The sequence below is a fragment of the Schistocerca gregaria genome, chromosome X (assembly GCF_023897955.1).
Source record: "Schistocerca gregaria isolate iqSchGreg1 chromosome X, iqSchGreg1.2, whole genome shotgun sequence".
NCBI lineage: Eukaryota > Metazoa > Arthropoda > Insecta > Orthoptera > Acrididae > Schistocerca > Schistocerca gregaria.
The window spans coordinates 669,732,501-669,753,221 of record NC_064931.1 but is presented as its reverse complement, the minus strand read 5'-3'; the positions used below and the strand labels follow the sequence as shown (position 1 = coordinate 669,753,221).

The window sequence follows — 20,721 nt, the reverse complement described above, 5'->3', positions numbered from 1 at the left end:
TATTCTGTGTATGCATATATGTGAGATGATGAAACTAGTGATTTATGAAACTCACAAGCTTCTTACCTTAATACAACTATCAGAACAAAAGGCACACACAGTACTTTATTACTTATATTTTCTTCAAAATCTGTATTTTTCTGTTAAAATACTACATAAATAAACAAATCTTCAAATACTCTTCTTCTTATTATTATAAATAGTGTGCTGCAACAAATTAACTATTGGTATTTTTAAGTGTAAATTAACATCATTTTTGAAAAAAATTTAAGTGTGTGTAACAAATAATTGTATTAGACAATAAATGACTGTGCTAGTCCTTTTGCTTTATTAGTAAGAAATGCAGTTTTAAAACAACTCACACAACCATCTTTGCTGTAACTGTAATGGACAAACAGCGTAAAATAGATGAGTCCTGTGACATTGATTTAGTGAAGGCTATAGCAGATCAGTAGTATACTGAAAAGGCCAAGGTCACTTTTTGTGAAGAGCTCACAACAAATAGCAGTGAGAATCCTTCACATTTCTTATGAAATATATGATACATATTGTCTTTATCTCAAAACTGTCTGAAATTTAACTGTGTTATATGTGATGATGAACCTATATTAAAGAGATGGTAAGATACTTGCACAAAATAATATGTGAAATTTTAAGTCTTGTGATTAAATAGTACACTTAACTGTGACTACACATAGAGACAAACAAACAATGTGAATAGAAGAATGTTAAACATATTAACCTTTCAAACTTATTTAAAGTCTAAAACAAATGAGGAAGTCAGAGTTTCATATCTTGTTGACACTGAGGTCACTGTTGAAGGACTTCTTGTACAGTTGCAGAGGTTAAGGGAAGGAAACTTTCCCAAAGAAGTCATTGTGGAGTTTACATGTTGTGATTGGCTGCATAGTAGCTGAATACTAATTTTCTAGAGCATGACAAAAGTGTCAACATGCTAATTGAAGATGCAGAAAGACCAATCACAGAAACAAAAATAACATCTCTAAAGCATTATTTACATTAGTCAATCAAATCAAACAACTGAAACACACAAATTTATTTATGAATAAAATAAATGAAGTAAGTAACATTTAATCTTTAGTATTATTTTTCTTAGAAAGTAGGAAGTAGTTAAACAGGAAAGTAGTTTTAATAATTAAGTTAACAAGAAATGTTTATATGAAGAAAGTTGTAAAGAACTGCCCACTTGTGGAAAATGATGTAACTATGTCAAACAAATAACTGAAAATGCAACATACTGCTTCTCTTGAAAGCCATATGAAAAGGAACTTCAAAATTTAATTATATTTAGGAATAAGTAACAAGAAGTTAAATGGTCTTCTGATCATTGTATTTGAAGATGTAGTAACCTAAAAATTTCTTAAAGTAACTTTCTTGAAATGTTCAAGAAAATCTTTTTAATTACAACCATACAAGTATATAACAAAATGACTACTGGACTTAAACTTTTTAATTTGAAGTATAATAATTTCTAGAAACAGGAAAAAGCAACTTCACAATGAACTAAAATATAACAGAAATAGGTATTTCATCCAGTATGTTAGAAGTTATCAAGTTGTGAAGGCAGCCACACAAAGGGCTAACAATTTTATTTTGAAACATAAGACAATGACAGTGTGGTCTGTTGTCAAATCAGAGATAGGTATTACAGTTAGTAGTCATAAAATATCTAGGATTAGACATGATGATAGCCTTATAATAAAGTCAGCTCAAATATCAGAGTGTTTAAATGAATTCTTCATAAATGTAGCATAGTACCAGAGTAAATTGCATCCTTCCTCAACTTCACCAACAAGCTCAGTATCTTACAGTTAAAAAAAAGTTTTGATAAAGGATGGTGTAAATATTATACTAGCATAAAAAAATTGTTGGATGGGACAGGGTACACAATAACGTGATTAAAACAATACATCATATAATAGCACCTCCACTAAATCAAATAATCAACCAACAGCGATGCTTTCCTGATGTGTTGAAGTATACAATCTGGATGTGGTGAACAACTTTACCAAAAACAGAGGATTAGGTTAGAGGAGGAAAGTTTACAGATATCTTCTGCACTCTTACAAAAGCCTTGCATTTGGTAAACCATACCTTACTTATCCATAAATAGAGCAAATATGGGACTATGCATAATGTTTTGCAGTACACAAGAAAAGGGTGACTGTCAATTCAAATGCTGTGAATTCTTACTCTAAATGGGTGTTTCAATTACCGTATCGTAAGGTGTGCCTCAAGGCTGCATTCCAGAGCCCATTCTTTTCTTACTCTATGTAAATGACTTACTCATGAAAATAAATTTCCCATCAGTTCTATTTACAGACGATACTTCTGTATTTATTTAAGCTGATTATACTGAAAAAACTGAGCTCTATTGTGAACACACCCTATACCCTATAAAACTGGTACTAGTTAAATGTGTTGGAACTGAACATTGCAAGAACCTGTATGTTACATCTCAAACAAAAAATTTAAGATGTGTGGAATTTGAAATGCAGTAGAACAATCAAGTTATGGAAGATGTTGATATAGTCAAAATCCTCAGAATAAAAGTAGACAAGGTCTTAAGCTCAAATACGCCTGTTGACGTCCTATCACATAAATTAAACAGCTTTGCATTTTAAATGCAAATACTAGGAAATTTTACTGGCATGTGTACAAAAAAATAGCATATCATAGTTATTTTGAATCCTCTATTAGGTATGGTCTAGTTTTCTGGAGAAAGCATTGTGTCTCAGATACTGAAACTGCAGAAGAAAACTGTCAGATACATATATATTGCACAGCAAAGAGAATCTTGTCATCCATTATTTTGGAAAAGAAGAAACCTAATATTCCCATTCCTATAAATTATTATATCCTACAGAGCACATAAATATTATTTGAGTAGCATCAATTTAGCTGCACTTATAAAATGAGAAAGAAAGGGAATTTTATGATTCTTAGACAACTGAAATTATATGCACAGTCTCTGGGGATGAAAATATGTAATAAGTTAATAGTCAAAAATATAATTATGATAAAGCATGATCATCTAATAACAGGGTGGTGGGAGATTTTGTGGGTGGAACATTACTATTTGGTAGAAGAATTCATGAAGGAAAACTGATACTTGAGCAAACTATTAGATTTTTCTCTAACATAACTATTATTATTATTATTATTATTATTATTATTATTATTATTATTATTATTATTATTATTATTATTATATTGTTGTTAGCATTAGTTCTCTGTTTGTGGCGAAATTTTACTACAAATATTTGAGATGTCTCCAGTACATGAAGAAATGATTTTGATTATGTATGTTATGAGACTAATAAACCACAACTGAAACTACCAACTGTATGTACAAAAATTAAGAAAATTCCATTGAGAATAGTAGAAATGCTACTGACTAAGTATTCTTACCTGCTTTAAGAAGCACAATTTGATCATCCTGTGAGAGTTTCATAAAACCAGGCACCATTTTTGCAAATTCAATGATTTGCTGAATAACTGTTGTTAATTTCTGAGCACACTCTAGCCACAGTTCCTCATGTGCCTGTGTAAAGTAATTGAAAACAAAAAAAATGTAAACAGTAATAGGTAACACATACTGAAGGCACTAACAAAAAAGAATGAAAAATTTCCCAATAAATGTACGACCAATATTATAGGCATTAGATTTCAACTTTCCATCTTCCATCTGTCACTTACTTAAATTTTACTTCAATTTCTTTAGAATATTAGATTATTTTGTTTTTATTGTTGGCCAAATGTATTCACTATGACTATCAAAATAGACTATAGCTTCCAAAAGGAAAGAAACCTTTCTCCATGGCTGTAACAGAGACAGCAGATGAAACAAACGGAGTAGTAACAGGGGAAAAAACTTCTGTTGAGTTACACTGCACACCACGACAGATCCTGCATGCCAATGCAAGTACAACAAGTGGTGACTCATGAGTATACATTCTGGGTGTTCACAAATTTTTAGATGCAGATAAATTTGACAGTGTGAAATTAATAGCATCTGATATATTAAAGTTATGCTTATGAACAAGTTTATGCAACCACAGGCAATGCAAATAATAACAACAACAGTAATAATAATAACAATAATAAGATGCATAACTTATCTGACAAAATAAAGAATTGTTTTCGTGGAATTTGGTTGTTTTGTACATAATTAAGTACACTTCAAGGCAACAAACAAAAAGTGTAAGCTTTCACAACTCTCCATTTTGTAGTTTTGTGTAAGTGGGAGTTTTAATGCTTTTCCATTTTTTTCGGACAAACGTGTAAGATCTCTAACAGAGGCATTAGTTCATGAATTTACCTCCAGGCTGAAAGTCAGATATTCTTATGCTGCATCCACACAAGTTGTGCTAACTGTACACTTGCTTGTTAAATATTCTCTTGTAGTTATGCTTATTTGATTTCATCACTCTCTCAGTCAAAGGATCTATTCTCAGAGGCCCTAGTTCCTATGTGGCTAACTTTTCCTGGTAATTTACTTTTCTGTCCCCAGAATGAGATTTTCACTTTGCAGTGGAGTGTTTGCTGATGTCAAGCTTCCTGGTGGATTAAAGCTGTATGCCGAACCGAGACACGAACTGACCTTTGCCTTTTGTGGGAAAGAGCTCTACCACCTGATCTACCCAAGCACAACTCACAACCCATCCTCACAGCTTTGCTTTTCTGTTAGCATTTAAAATAGATTCACTATAGTTCATGTTTACATTGCACACAAATGCTAATTCCTGCACAGTAAACAACCAACTGCAAACATGAAGTGCCATTTATGAAAATGATTAAACTCAAGTAGTAATGTCTACAAACATGTCACTTGACTAGAATACAAATGAGACACTGAGATCAATAAGGGCCTAAAGCACACCACTGTTGATCCCAAATTTAAGTGAGTATCAGAGAAACCAGTGATATAACTTTTTATGAATTTTCATACATACAGTGTGGGCCCACAGCACAGATAAACCTTACTCACCATAAGATCAACAGATTTCAGAAGCACAAATAAATGGTACAATCCCACAATCAATGGTGATGTGATTTAGGGCCTTATGATTCACAGTGTCTCAAATGGATTACTTTACGATAAAATTCATAACCGAATATACTATAACTCATTCAGAAACCCACAAAATAGGTTCACTGTCAGTACAACTTTAACATATACTTATGTATGATCTAATTTTACTATATAGTGAGTGAATTAATGCATCTGAGGAGTGTGCTATCATCTAGCAGGATTTATGCCAAGTGAACGTGGATAAAAGTCTGCTGCAGTGTGCTACCACCTGGTGGCACTGGCATAAACTTCTAGTCGATTGGCAAGGGCTAGCTGTGTACATTGTAAACCGTGCATGTTGTTTATAAGGCAATTATGTCATGTGAGCCACACATGGGCAAAAGCTGCTTAAAACATGCATAACTGAAGGTGTGCTCACAACCCTCATGCCACGTTTCATGGAAGGTAGAGGAACAGTAGCACGGTAAATTTAAGTTCTGTATCTTTCAGATTGCAGCGTCTATGTTATGTTTAACAGAATCAAAGAAAAATAACCAATAAATCCACAAGGCATTAAACGTTAATGTGTTTATATGCTCTCATGCACGCTTACTTGCAAAGGTTTTCAAGAATTTAGTTCATAACATGGAAAACACAACACCTCTAACAGACTGTGAGACTGCATCATAGTCAGTTTTGTATGAATAATAGTCTTGAGGGACTCAAAGAGAGAGATCAAAATCAACAAGTGCATTTCCCTATGCAGAGAAGAATCAGCAAATTGAAGCTTGGGATTAGTGTTTATTTTATTTAAAGGAAAATACACATTTTTCTCAAATTTCCAGTTCCTAAATTAAGTTTAAAACATATTTAAACAACCTATGAATCTAAAATTTCTAGAAGGCCAAATATCACTATATAAACAATTACATTATTATGTGTATGATGGTAAATCTTATCAGTTTGAAATATTTAGTAGAAAGTACAGTATGAGTCAACTGCCCTAAACATTTCCCTTAATTCCCATTTTTCTTTCATTATCTTCTTTTTTGATTACATCATTTGAACCACTGCACAGTACTACATAGCCTTCTGAAAACAAACTTATTACATCTGTGTATCGTGCTTGTTCACATATTTTAGAGAGAGATGTGTGAGGCTTTATGAATACACTTGCATTAACAGTGAATTGTTTGTGAAGAAGAGGAGTAAATCCATGACCATAACCCTCTTCCATTACAATTACTTTCTTCCTCTGCTCAAGATTTTTACTGTTTTTAGATTGTACGCTTTTGTAATTATCACCAACGCATACATTTTCCAGAACAGTACTTACATGGTTTTATGGTTTTCAACTAAGCCTAGCCCTTCAAATTTATTTAAAAGTAAAATAATGTCATGCTTCTGAAATTTAACTGAGGTTTTAGGAGAAACAAAATCAGACTTATCATTGTGAGAATTCATTTCATTGATATCTGATGACATCAATGGATTCTCAGGCACACCAATATTATACAGGTGCTGATCATTTAGATCATGCAACTGATTTCAAGATCTTCAATTATTTCACTTCGCAATTCTAATATTTCTACCAATGTTCAGTTTCCATGATACACAATGCACATTACCGGGTCACTGTTTCATTCAGGTATTTAAGGTTCACTCCTGCACAGTTTTCATGCAGCCAGAAGTCTCACTGTGTAGAATAAACTATACGCCACAGTTTAAATAAAAACAGATAAATATTTACATAGGTCCTAGCAAGTTTAAATGTTGATCTTGATCACTGAAACAGGCTATGAACTTAATTTTATCTGTAATCACAGTGAAAGCCAGTGTTATATAGCATTTTATGTCTGGGAGTCTGCTTATTCCTGAATACATCTTTTTAATTTTTGCAACAGATGAAAGTCCAGAGACAATTAAATCTGGTGAGTGTGAAGCCAGTTTTGTGCTTCTGTATATCTCAGCCAAAGAATTTCATTAAGAAAACCCTGCAGTTGTGGTTTTAAGAGAAAACTGTCTCTTGGTACCAAAGCAAATGGTATATTTTCACATTAACATTCTCTTTGTAGCTCATGGTGTTTCATAAAGTTCTGTGTTGGAAACTTCCTCATTCATAGACTCCTGGAAATTGAAATAAGAACACCGTGAATTCATTGTCCCAGGAAGGGGAAACTTTATTGACACATTCCTGGGGTCAGATACATCACATGATCACACTGAAAGAACCACAGGCACATAGACACAGGCAACAGAGCATGCACAATGTCGGCACTAGTACAGTGTATATCCACCTTTCGCAGCAATGCAGGCTGCTATTCTCCCATGGAGACGATCGTAGAGATGCTGGATGTAGTCCTGTGGAACGGCTTGCCATGCCATTTCCACCAGGCGCCTCAGTTGGACCAACGTTCGTGCTGGACGTGCAGACCGCGTGAGACGACGCTTCATCCAGTCCCAAACATGCTCAATGGGGGACAGATCCGGAGATCTTGCTGGCCAGGGTAGTTGACTTACACCTTATAGAGCACGTTGGGTGGCACGGGATACATGCGGACGTGCATTGTCCTGTTGGAACAGCAATTTCCCTTGCCGGTCTAGGAATTTTAGAACGATGGGTTCGATGACGGTTTGGATGTACCGTACACTATTCAGTGTCCCCTTGACGATCACCAGAGGTGTATGGCCAGTGTAGGAGATCGCTCCCCACACCATGATGCCGGGTGTTGGCCCTGTGTGCCTCTGTCGTATGCAGTCCTGATTGTGGCGCTCACCTGCACGGCGCCAAACACGCATACGACCATCATTGGCACCAAGGCAGAAGAGACTCATCGCTGAAGACGACACGCCTACATTGGTCCCTCCATTCACGCCTGTCGCGACACCACTGGAGGTGGGCTGCACGATGTTGGGGCGTGAGCGGAAGACAGCCTAACGGTGTGCGGGACCGTAGCCCAGCTTCATGGAGATGGTTGCGAATGGTCCTCGCCGATAGCCCAGGAGCAACAGTGTCCCTAATATGTTGGAAAGTGGCGGTGCGGTCCCCTACGGCACTGCGTAGGATCCTACGGTCTTGGCGAGCATCCGTGCGTCGCTGCGGTCCGGTCCCAGGTTGACGGGCACGTGCACCTTCCTCCGACCACTGGCAACAACATCGATGTACTGTGGAGACCTCACGCCCCACGTGTTGAGCAATTCAGCGGTACGTCCACCCGGCCTCCTGCATACCCACTATACGCCCTCGCTCAAAGTCCGTCAACTGCACATACGGTTCACGTCCATGCTGTCGCGGCATGCTACCAGTGTTAAAGACTGCGATGGAGCTCCGTATGCCACGGCAAACTGGCTGACACTGCGGTTCCTGGTGTGTCCGCTGTGCCGTGCGTGTGATCATTGCTTGTACAGCCCTCTCACAGTGTCCGGAGCAAGTATGGTGGGTCTGACACACCGGTGTCAATGTGTTCTTTTTTCCATTTCCAGGAGTGTATTTTATGTTCGCATTAATGACTTGCATAGTACTAAACCATAAAAACCCACATTGCATGGGGGGATCAGATACACTAATTGAGTAAAGTGATAAATATCTCATTTCCAGTACATGGTTCAAACCTAGGGAATTATAAATGAATCATTCTAAAACTGGAAATATATCTTTTGTTCTATGAAATAATGATAATTACAGTACTTTAGCTAAATATATTCTTATTCATCATGACCCAGAATTAAAAGAGTGCAATCATACTAACTAAATATGTAAAAAGTTAGTTGAAGACCTCCATTCATCCTGTAAAGTTATGACTTTTACAAATACCAGGGTAGTTAAGGGCAGTTCTCAGGAGTGAAAAACATGAACCCTGTACACGATATTTTAAGATTATATTGACAATTTGATACTTAAATTTCTGTTTATACTCGGTTTGTTTGGTTCATGCCAACATAAAACAGCAGGAGTTGACTGACAGTCCATACGTAAGTGTGACAAGCACCTAAGGCAGGTGATGAATATCCCAGTCATCAGAAACAGACACAAAACTGTTACATAAGAACAAAACTATTCAACATAGTGCCACTGCAAACATGCAATGTGTCACTAAATGCTTTCATAAATTCATTACAGTGGTAATTACACAAAAAGTACCTTCCACAAGGGGTTAGAAAACTGGACTCACATTCGAGAGAATGATGGTTCAATCCCGCATCTGTTCATACTGATTTAGGTTTTCCATGATTTCCCTAAATCGCTTCAGGGAAATGCCGGGATGGTTCTTTTGAAAGCGCACAGCCAACTTGCTTGCCCATCCTTCCCTAATCTGATGGTTTGGTTCCCCCTCCAAATCAACCAACCAACTTTCCACAAGATGTGACAAAGATAATCTAATCTGTCAATACAACTGTTAGTGAAATTGATAATATTATTGCTGCATTTCTTGATGTTTATGCTGTGTTGCACTGTTCACTTACTTTATAACTAATAAACAAATAAACCTAAGAAACGAAACTTCGTGGCAGATTAAAACTATGTGCCAGACAGAGACTCATACGCGGGACCTCTGCCTTTCATGGGCAAGTGCTCTACTGTCTGAGCTACTCAAGCACAACTCACGCATCATCCTCACAGCTTTACTTCCGCCAGTACCTCATCTCCTGCTTTCCAAACTTCACAGAAGCTCTCCTGTGAACAAAGGCCAAAAGGCCAAAAGGCCAAAAGGCCAAAAGGCCAAAAGGCCAAAAGGCCAAAAGGCCAAAAGGCCAAAAGGCCAAAAGGCCAAAAGGCCAAAAGGCCAAAAGGCCAAAAGGCCAAAAGGCCAAAAGGCCAAAAGGCCAAAAGGCCAAAAGGCCAAAAGGCCAAAAGGCCAAAAGGCCAAAAGGCCAAAAGGCCAAAAGGCCAAAAGGCCAAAAGGCCAAAAGGCCAAAAGGCCAATAGGCCCCAAGTTCAAGTCTCAGCCTGGCACACAGTTTTAATCTGCCAGGAAGTTTCATATCAGTGCAACTTCGCTGCAGAATGAAAATCTCATTCTGGAACCGTAAAAAATTGTACATAAAAATCAGACTACACCCACTTTGAATTGTCAACATAAAATTTTCATCAGTGTCATAATTATAGACTGATAAAGAATAAAAATATCATAATACTTACCATGTTTTTGTAATACATTATTTTTGACATATCCTGTGGCTTTCGGAACATTTCATGGATATGTTCTATAGTGTATAAACATGTTCTCGCATGTGCATCTGCTATCGTCTTGCTTAGCAACTCTGAGATCTGGGCAGGATCTGTAAATAGTTAAAGAAAAATATGTATTTTCTGAAGCACACTATCCTATGTAGATATTAATTCTTAAAACTACCACTTTCACAGTTACAATCAAACAAGAAAGTAGAATGTTATAGAATTATTATGAGTGAAAACATGTTGTCAGTACAGTTCTACAATTTATTACAAGAGAGATTCATTTGATGTCAACAATGTTATAATTTTTCATACAAATCTGAACTTCAGTCTGAAGCCATTTCATTCGTTATTTATGGAAGTATATTAAATTATTATTGTTGGAAATAAAGATAAATACAGAACATATTCCAGTGTTTTACATGAAAACTGATAAACTTTAAAAGAAAAAATCCTTAACAGAAAACCTGAACTTAAGTAAGGACAAGTCAACCAAAATTATTCATAGTTGTATTTCCTCAAAAGAGTGTACAATGTCTAATCAAACAACACACTGAGAAAAAACACTCATTTTTATTACATTGCTTTCATTATTAGTTCTTGTAAAATCAGTGTTAAACCAGCTTGGAAATAAATATAGTTTCATTAACTGCCTTCTGCATTCAAGGAATATTTGCTGTACATTTAGAGTAGAGGAAGATTATAATTCAGTGACTTGAATGGTTCCTTAGAGAGAGTACAAGCTCAAATTATTTGATGAATAGGGAAGAAAATCAACTATGTGTGTTTATTTTCCCTCAGAGGAACTAAAACTGCGTTCACCTTAATTCAGTTTGGGAAACTTAAATCTGGATTGAATGAGAGAAATTCGAACCCAGCTTCCCCTTTATGCAAGTCCAATGTTTTAATCATTACGCCGCTCTGCTCAGTTAATAAAGAATAGACTTTTTTAGAGTGTGGCCATTTCAAAGTTTATTAAAAATTGAAATATGGTAGAGATTAGAGGACAATGGATTGAATAACTGGGAAAATGTACATTATCTTCATTATACTCTAAATAAGAAGTGTAACACTGTTAAATAAGTACTTGCACAAACAGATATTTCTAAAACCCTCCTCTTTGAACAATGTAAGTGCTCTTTATTTTAAAATCATTGTTCGTGAAAACATAGGCCATAAAGGAAACTTCATGTTATCTTGGCAGTCACTGTTGGTGATGGAGGAAAAATTCATTTTCTTGAGAAGAACGTGATGAATTTTGTGTCAGCAAGACATTGTATGGCACATATAAACAAATATACCTTATGACATTTTCAGTGAATCACTGCAAGTCTTTCAAATTGATGTCACATCAGTGAGCATTGTCTACTTATGCAGGTAAGTTACACTTCTTTAGAGGGTGCTACCAGTCATTAAGAAACAAACCTTAGGCTTCAATATTAATATTTATAATTTTAACTAATAAATGATGATAAAAATTCACATTTAATTTCCACTGAAACAAAATGATTTACCAACTGAGTATTTACTATAAATACCACAGTGATTTTCTAGGCATAAGCCTACTCAAGGTAAATATGATTTTCTGCTTTTGAGAGTTAAATAATTCCACATTGCCAGTTACTCATATGAGGCAAGGTGAGGCTATGGTTTTGCTTTTAAGAAAGAAGAAAGAAGATTATAATTTAATGTTTCATCAATACCAACAATGTTAGAATTGGAGTATAAGCTCATATTGGACAATAGTGGCGCAGAAAATTGGTAAGTACCTTTTCAAATGAATCATGTTACCATTTGTGGTAAGTGTTTAACAGAAGCCATAAAATTATCATATGAGAATTTCATCTCTGCCCTTTTGGAATGTGAGCTAAGTAGCCTTTGTAACATCTTGTTTGATAATATAACTTCCAGTCTACACCATGGTGGCCTTTAAGGACACAACAAATTGCCACAAGTAGAAGTCACATTGTCAGGATAAATCTTAAGACCAAATGTGTGAAATCCAAACAGTTGGATACTACCCAGACACTTAACAACTGAACAAAAAAGTGTTGATTTCAACAAATCATTAGTGTTATAGGTATTACACATGGTGATTATATTTTTGTCTGAAATCTAGTAATTCCTGAAAGATAAACATTTCAATTTTTGTTGACTGTAGTGATAGCCAGTGAAAGACGACATTGCACCTACTACTCAACTTTTAGTGATGAAGTGAAGCTTTGCAATGGAATGGCAGTAAAAGCTGAAAGTACTGAATCACAGCTGTCACAAAGCTATATAATGTCATGGAATATCAACGTAATTACTTCATGGTAAATGCTTTCTGTGCATCATAACTTCCTTGATTTTTCTTCTTTGATGAATTAACAGACATTGGATATCCTTATCTTAACATGTTACAATAGTAGATAATATGTAAAATATAGGAAGGTTCATTTGAGTTTACAGCACAATTTGCTGTAGCATGAAAAGCTTATTGTGCAAACTGCTCTTTGGTTATGGCTAAACCATTCTCAGTCATATCTTTTCATTCAGGTATGCAGGAAATATCGGGGAGAAATTTAAATGTTAGAGGCAATGCCAGACTGAGGGTTTTAGTCAATCAATGGAGGTTGTTTGGATAATCCAACTCATAAGAAACTTTCTCTTGGAAAATATATTCTTCATACTTAAATCTACGTTCTGAATATAAAGCTATTGTGATTAATATACTGTAATCTTTTTATACAGAAGTGTGCCAGCAGCAGTTCCCATTAGTTCTTGTTACCTTATTTAAAGACTGTGACATGTGATCAGGACACAAGGAAGGAAGATTGGGTTCAACATTCCATCAACATCAAGGTCATTATAGACAGAGGTGTGATCAGTCAGTTGCTCTTGTCATGGTCCAAAGTCAACATAGTAATGGAAAAAGAGTTTATGATATTGAAAATATGAAATAAAATAAATAATGAGAAATGAATAACAATATGTTTCATTTAAATGAATATGAGTACTTGTGTCCTACTTGACAATGATGCCAATTTTCTACTATTGCCTTCAAGAAAAGCTGTCTATAAATATGCAAATTCTTTTATAATTAAACTTATTGAAGTTTATGCAACTTGTGTAACAAAATGTGTAATTGATGGGGGAGGACATAGTTTTTCATGAATTGGTTGAATATATGAAAAAATGTAATAGTATTACTCATTAAAAGAAAGAAGTGTTTAAGTTACCATGAAGGTATCAAAAGAGAATGCTGACAATTAGATGAGTAGAAACAGTTCTAACTGGAGACTGCTCCTCACATACAGAATTTCTAGTCATTAGTACTGGAAAGAGATCATATGAACACCATGCAGATCTGTTAATATTACAAATAACATGGGCACAAGCAGAAGTAACAACTATATGCAGAGAATTCCTTTGTGACTCTTCAGTTGTTTCACATGTGATGAACACCCCTTCTAAACATTCAAACAATGCTTTTTCTGTTGTCAACACTTTTTACAGCATAAACGTTTTTGCTATAAGGGTACATGGATTTTCAGCTATACGGGGTGATTCTGTAGATGATGTTACAAACTTTCAGAGATGATGGACAAGGGTCTGTGGGTCAAATTAAGGTAAGAGGCCTTGGTCCAGAAATAACTCAGTCAGAAGTTAAGTGAAAATCATTCTGAGACCTCTGACAGTTGAATACATGTGGGCTGCTGGTGCTATTGTAAAATGTAAACTTTCATGAGTGGAAATGTCACAATTAAAATGTTCCAGACTATTATGTCATGGTCCAATGGATTTCACATATACACCCTACATTTTGTCCCTATCTCTGGAGGACATACTCAAGGATGATCATAGCTTCTTTGAGTGTGATTCACATCCTGGCCCACTGCTGACTGCAGCAAAATTCCATTTATTTGTGCATCTGCACAGTAGTGTGACTTCACAAGTTTCTTCCTGGTGCTTAAGAAGATATGTACCAGTCCTCCACCATAGAGTGATAGCAACAGCAGGCAATGACAGTTGACAACAGCCAATTGCACTCATATATTCAAAACACATGACATCACATCACTGTGCAAAAACATGTGTAAATGGAATTTTGTAGCAGTAATTAGCAAGCCAAGGAGTGAATCAGACACTCAAAGAAGCTAAAGTCCCCCTTGAAAATGTCATCTGCGCATGGGGATGAATTGTTGGGTTTAAATGTGAAATCCAGTCAACCATGGCACAACAGCACAGAACACTATTATTTGTGTACTGGTACTACTGTTACCAAGATTTTAGGATAGGTGACTTTCATAGGTGGATAGGCGATATATGGGCCAAAAAATGAAAAATTTCTATAAAATATGGGCTAAAAAATGCTTATCTTAAGAGCTATGGGCAACTGTCTACAAGGGATGCATTTCACAGTGGCGAAGATGAAAAACACCCATAACTCACAGGGATTGCATTTTAAAACCTGTGTTACTAGACATTTTTTCTTTTTTGGTCTATACTACCACCTCTGAATGTGGCCTACCCTACAGTATTAGCAACAACAGTAAGAGTAGCCTATAACAGTGCCAGTACATGTAATTCCACTGTAACAAGATATCAGAATGATTTTTGTTTATAACCTTTGACTCAGTCATTTCCCAACTGTGGTCTCTTACATCAAATTGATACATTTATGTTTATCCACCATCAGTGAAAGTTTGTATCATCATCATGGAATCATCTTGTATATATGAAATATGTGGCATTGGAAGTTTGCATGGGGTTATGTTTTTCTATATCGAATGAAGATATGCTGAAAGTTTTATAAACAACTAATAGATATAATCAGTGAAATGTGAAGAATATTTAATTCTCTAGTACTTGTGAACACTGTGAACACTGATTAAATGTCTTAACATAATGGCATGCAGTGAAAGGAGAAATTGATGTTTTCCCATGTATTTTTCCACCATGCAGTTCACATGCAACACCACAAAGCATCAAAAATGATTCTGGAAATTAATGGCCAACAAGGTATTAACCAACTATATCTTACACATATTCAATGAATGATATGCCAGGTATTCATGCAGACCATAAAATAACACATTTTCCACACAGAATTCCTATTCAATGCTGCAGCTTGAGATATTTGCAGTTTTTATACAACTGCACCCGATAAAATGATGTGAACCATTGTCAGATCTAAAGCAAATAGTGTCATGCCATTGATGCAAACAGGCCCACATTTGTCACAGTGCTCCTCACTGAATCATCACTGTGGACAAAACTGTACATCAGTTACAGCCAGAGAGAAGCTGGCAGCCATCCTGTGCTGTGGCCACATTGTATAGTGAGTACTGAGATTAGTGCTATGTATGATCTCCTATGTAGTGGTTACACATGCATTACTGTTTATAAATGTGACCTATATAAGCTAAAATGTCACAATACGGTACTGCAAAACAACCATTCCACATAGTTTGAACTTGCATGCTGATTTGTACCATTCAGTGATGACTAAGCATACTAACATTTGGTTCCATATTTCCACTTTATTTAATGAGACTGGCATAAAACTAATCTGCAGGGCCTACATGTATGCCATATCCATGTAGTCTTAATTGATACACAAGTCTACATATTCTTTCCAAGCCTGGTTTCACTTGAGTCAGTCTTTCTTGATGTTATACCTCTCACAATGATTAGTGTACATGAAATGATCTGAGTTCATTACAAGTGAAAGCTGTTTTCTTAAGATATTTTGGTATGGCTCATGATCATGATCTTTATTTCTTTGACAGCAAGTATTTTTAAATGGGTCTCTTTTTTTCAGTTTGTTTTAATGTAGTCTCACATTCTGCCTGTGTTATCACATTTCTACTATTTTTCTACTAATCACTTTTTCACTTCAAATATTTCATGCAATTTCAATTTGCTGTCATTCCACCCTCCACTTTGTGCTACCCCACTCTCAGATGTTGCCTACCAGTTCTGTCTATATGATTAGGAGGCTGGGGCAACTTCATGAATCTTAGTCACATGTCATAGTTACCGAGTGAGGTGGCGCAGTGGTTAGCACACTGGACTCGCATTCGGGAGGACGGCGGTTCAATCCCGTCTCCAGCCATCCTGATTTAGGTTTTCCGTGATTTCCCTAAATTGTTTCAGGCAAATGCCGGGATCGTTCCTTTAAAAGGGCACAGCCGATTTCCTTCCCAATCCTTCCCTAACCCGAGCTTGTGCTCCATCTCTAATGACCTCGTTGTCGACGGGACGTTAAACACTAACCACCACCACCACATGTCATAGTTTCAGCCAGCTGTTGTCTTATCTGTGTTTAATATAATTATAATTTTCATTTGTTACATTCTGTTTGTGGCTTTCAGATTACATTACCTGCATTTTCCATCTCTCTCTCTCTCTCTCTCTCTCTCTCTCTCTCTCTCTCTCTCTCTCTCTCTCTCTCCCATCTCTCTCTCTCCATCTCTCTCTCTCTCTCTCTCTCTCTCTCTCTCTCTCTCTCTCTCTCTCTCTCTCTCTCTCTCTCTGTGTGTGTGTCCCTCTCTCTCTCTCTCTCTCTCTCTCTCTCTCTCTCTCTCTCTCTCTCTCTCTCTCTCTCTCTCTGTGTGTGTGTGTCTACATTTTCACACAGTTTGGGTGCATAGATCCTGAGAAATCAGTACCCAGAACAACTACCTTTGGCCGTAATAATGGCCTTGATACACTTGGGTATTGAGTCAAACAGAGCTTGGATGGTGTATACAGGTACAGCTGCACGTGCAGCTTCAACATAATACCACAGTTTATCAAGAGTAGTGACTGGCATATTGTGACAAGCCAGTTGCTTGGCCACCATTGACCAGACTTTGTTAGTTGGTGAGAGATCTGGAGAATGTGCTGGCCAGGGCAGCAGTTTAACATTTTCTGTATCCAGAAAGGCCCGTACAGGACCTTCAACATGCAGTCGTGCATTATCCTGCAGAAATGTAGGGTTTCGCAGGGACTGAGTGAAGGGTAGAGCCACGGGTCAGAACCCATCTGAAATGTAACGCCCACTGTTCAAACTGCTGTCAGTGTGAACAAGAGGTCATTGAGACATGTAACCAACGGCACCTCATACCATCACACCGGGTGATACGCCAGTATGGCGATGACAAATACACACTTCCAATGCGTGTTCACAGTGACGTCGCCACACACAGAGGTGACCATTATGATGCTGTAAACAGAACATGGATTCATCCGAAAAAATAACATTATGCCATTCGTGCACCTAGGTTCGTCGTTGAGTACACCATCGCAGGCACTCCTGTCTGTGATGCAGTGTCAAGGGTAACCGCAGCCATGGTCTCCAAGCTGATAGCCCATGCTGCTGCAAATTTCATCGAACTGTTCGTGCAGATCATTGTTGTTTTGAAAACGTCCCCATCTGTTGACTCAGGGATCGAGACATGGATGCACGATCTGTTACAGCCATGCGGATAAGATGCCTGTCACCTCAACAGCTAGTGATACGAGGCTGTTGGGATCCAGCACTGTGTTCCGTATTACCCTCCTGAACCCACCGATTCGATATTCTGCTAACAGTTATTTGATCTCGAGCAAGGCAATCAGCAGTGTCGCGATACAATAAACTGCAATTGCGATAAGCTACAATCCAACCTTTATCAAAGTCGGAAACGTGATGGTATGCATTTCTCCTCCTTACACGAGGCATCGCAACAACGTTTCACCAGGCAATGCCAGTGAACTGCTGTTTGTGTATAAGAAATCGGTTGTAAACTTTCCTCATGTCAGTACATTGTAGGTGTCGCCATCAGCGCCAACCTTTTGTGAATGCTCTGAAAAGCTAATCATTTGCGTATCACAGCATCTTCTTCCTTCAGTTAAATTTCACGTCTGTAGCACATCATCTTCATAGTATAGCAATTTAAATGGCCAGTAGTGCATTTATAGAGAATTAAGTTTCTTTAAGAAATTATGAAACAGGGCCACAGTCCAATAAAATGATGTAGCATAGTTCATGACAAGTGAATTAGAATATTGTAATATCAGCTGTAAGTGAAAGGATCCCCCCAGCACTTTATCTGCTCCAGTAATACAAGCAACAACAAATATACATATTATTTTACCCTCCATTGAATTCTGAGCATGCAGTCCTGGGTTCGATTCCCAGTGGGGTTGGGGATTTTCACCTGCCTTGAGATGACTGGGTGTTTGTGTTGTCATCATTGCATCATCATTCACGAAAGTGGCGAGATTGGACTGAGCAAAGGTTGGGAATTTGTACAGGTGCTGATAACTGCACAGTTGAGTGCCCCACAAACCAAACATCATCATCGTCATCATCCATTTAATTGTTAAAAAGACAACATTTCTCTATACAACTCTATAGCATTTTTATAATGAATGTGAAAAATTTTCTTCACTTTCATCAAACAAATCAAGTTTGACCGCATCAAAAATTTGGAAGGATGAAATGGAAGTCGTAAAAAATTACATATAATGGAGATGTGGCTCTATAGAGCAAACTTCTTTCCTGGCTTTTGGCAAGAGCCCCTAGAGCAGTAGGTGTCCATTCTTCACTTCTTAATTATTATGCTGACTGGGTGAGTTCCTGGTAACCAAGTTTTCTGAGAATTTGTTGAATCTAAATTTCCTATTAACAAAAAATTCAATTCAAGAATAGGGAGAAGAAATTGTTGGTATCATGACATAGATATCTATGAATGGTGTTTGAAAAACTGGCATTTAGTCACAGCAAGACAGATTTACTACAGTCTAAAGATGTAATTATCTTCTCCATTAACATTTATTCAGTACTGAAAGGAGAGCAAATGTATTACAAATACTGGCCACTCGATAAATGTTCTGTTTCACATCTGATTGTTTAGATCTCATATTTTGTTATGATTTCATTTTATAAAGCTAATACAACAATAATGTATGTATTTAAGTTGTGAGAAGATCAATAATTTTCTTAGACCAAAATATCTTAAAGCATATAACACAGCAAAAGATACAGAGAGGAAAGGATTTATTAGACACAGCATAATTTTTCCCCATAATACTCTTAGGATGCGTAAGGTGCAACACAACTGTCCTTGTAGAAACAGGTGTCTACACAAACAGGCATCACTCACTCAGTCTCACTCACTCACTCACTCACTCACTCACTCACCATCTTGGCACAGTGATGATATCTGCAAAATAAAAGTGAAGCAGCCTGCGTTAGTGGCATGCAGTGAGCCTTACTGGGGTGGACGGTTGTGGGCTCCTGGTGCACATGGTGCTCGTGGGCACCGCCGCCAGGTGACGAGGAGGAGGAGGCTGTCAGGAACGTTGTGCTATCTACAAAGCCCGCCACCAAGTTTTCGACAGAGGCAGCTGCAACAGGTGCAGCCTCTTGCTTGACCGCCACCAAACCCCCGCCGCTGCCCACCCGCAGCGCTGCATGGGGCGTGCCGGCTCCACCGGCGCCAGCCCCGGACCCTATCGGCGTCTTCCCTCCTGCTGCATGACCATTTCAAACTATTTTGACTGCCATTGCATAAGTCATATGAATAGGGCTTCATTTCAACATTACTGTAACCAAATGTTTTTTCCACTCTTCCTGTCTTTGGATAAAGTCTCACTGGTCTTTAATTTTATTATTATGTTTAAGTTTTCTTCATATGAAGAATTAACTGTAACCATCACATTGTTGTGATGAACCACACTAGCTGTAGAGCAATCACGCTGTGAGCCGAGATATTAACTGAATCAATACCACAAAAATGATATAGAAAATACTGCACAGTACCACAGCAGAGACAAATCCTTTTAGTGCCATCTGAGTCTTATGGGCAACTTAATTTCCTGTGGTATTACTTACCTCTCCAATTTACATACACCATGCCCTTCCTTATTTTCCCCTGACAATTTTCGTTATTTCTATTCATATCCAGCCTCTTACATTTACATTTCACAGGCTATCCTATTTTTATGGTATTAAACAGATGCTATGTAGAGAAAAATGACTTGTTTGTGTATGTATATACTCCAGTTTCCATTATTTTTGCATGTTGGTAATTGCGCATATGGTAGGGAGTGAAGGACATGGTACTTCTTGAATCATCTATGAAGAAGTATTATTGAAATTTAAAATTAGCATATTATGTGGCACATGACATCTTTCTTCTTATATCTTCCATTTGATTTTGTGCTGCATCTCTTCAGTGCATTCACTCTAGCTAGTTAAAAGTGTGTCAAATGTCTTTAGCTATTCATCCTTGATATGGTTTCAAGATTGATGATTGATTCTAACAAATGAGTTTTAAAAGTGTATTTTATTCTGCTACATTCATAGATAAGTTACTTTTTTAAGAATCCATCTAGTGATAACAACTTTATATTTATCAGCTCAATTAAAGCATACAGTTGAGTATTCCATCTCATATTACTTCAGTCAGTCATGCCAAGGTATTCAAATGAAGTTCTGATTCATCATAAATAATATAATGTAACAAATTAAAAAAAATTGTTACAGTTTTGGGTT

The 20,721-nt window shown here is 37.0% G+C and overlaps 1 protein-coding gene across 5 annotated transcripts in view; it reads right to left on the bottom strand.

The window, feature by feature from the left end:
• LOC126297635 (probable nuclear hormone receptor HR3) overlaps positions 1–20,721 on the bottom strand; it is a 517,590-nt gene that overhangs the window by 23,139 nt on the left and 473,730 nt on the right. For 4 of the 5 annotated variants that reach the window (XM_049988659.1, XM_049988660.1, XM_049988658.1 and 1 more), the window contains 3 exons: positions 19,440–19,697; positions 10,176–10,315; positions 3,433–3,565 (listed from right to left, as the gene is read on the bottom strand). In XM_049988659.1, the coding sequence (XP_049844616.1) occupies positions 3,433–3,565; positions 10,176–10,315; positions 19,440–19,697 (531 nt within the window). The remainder of the gene's footprint in view (positions 1–3,432; positions 3,566–10,175; positions 10,316–19,439; positions 19,698–20,721) is intronic. The other variant, XM_049988661.1, reaches the window with a different exon arrangement.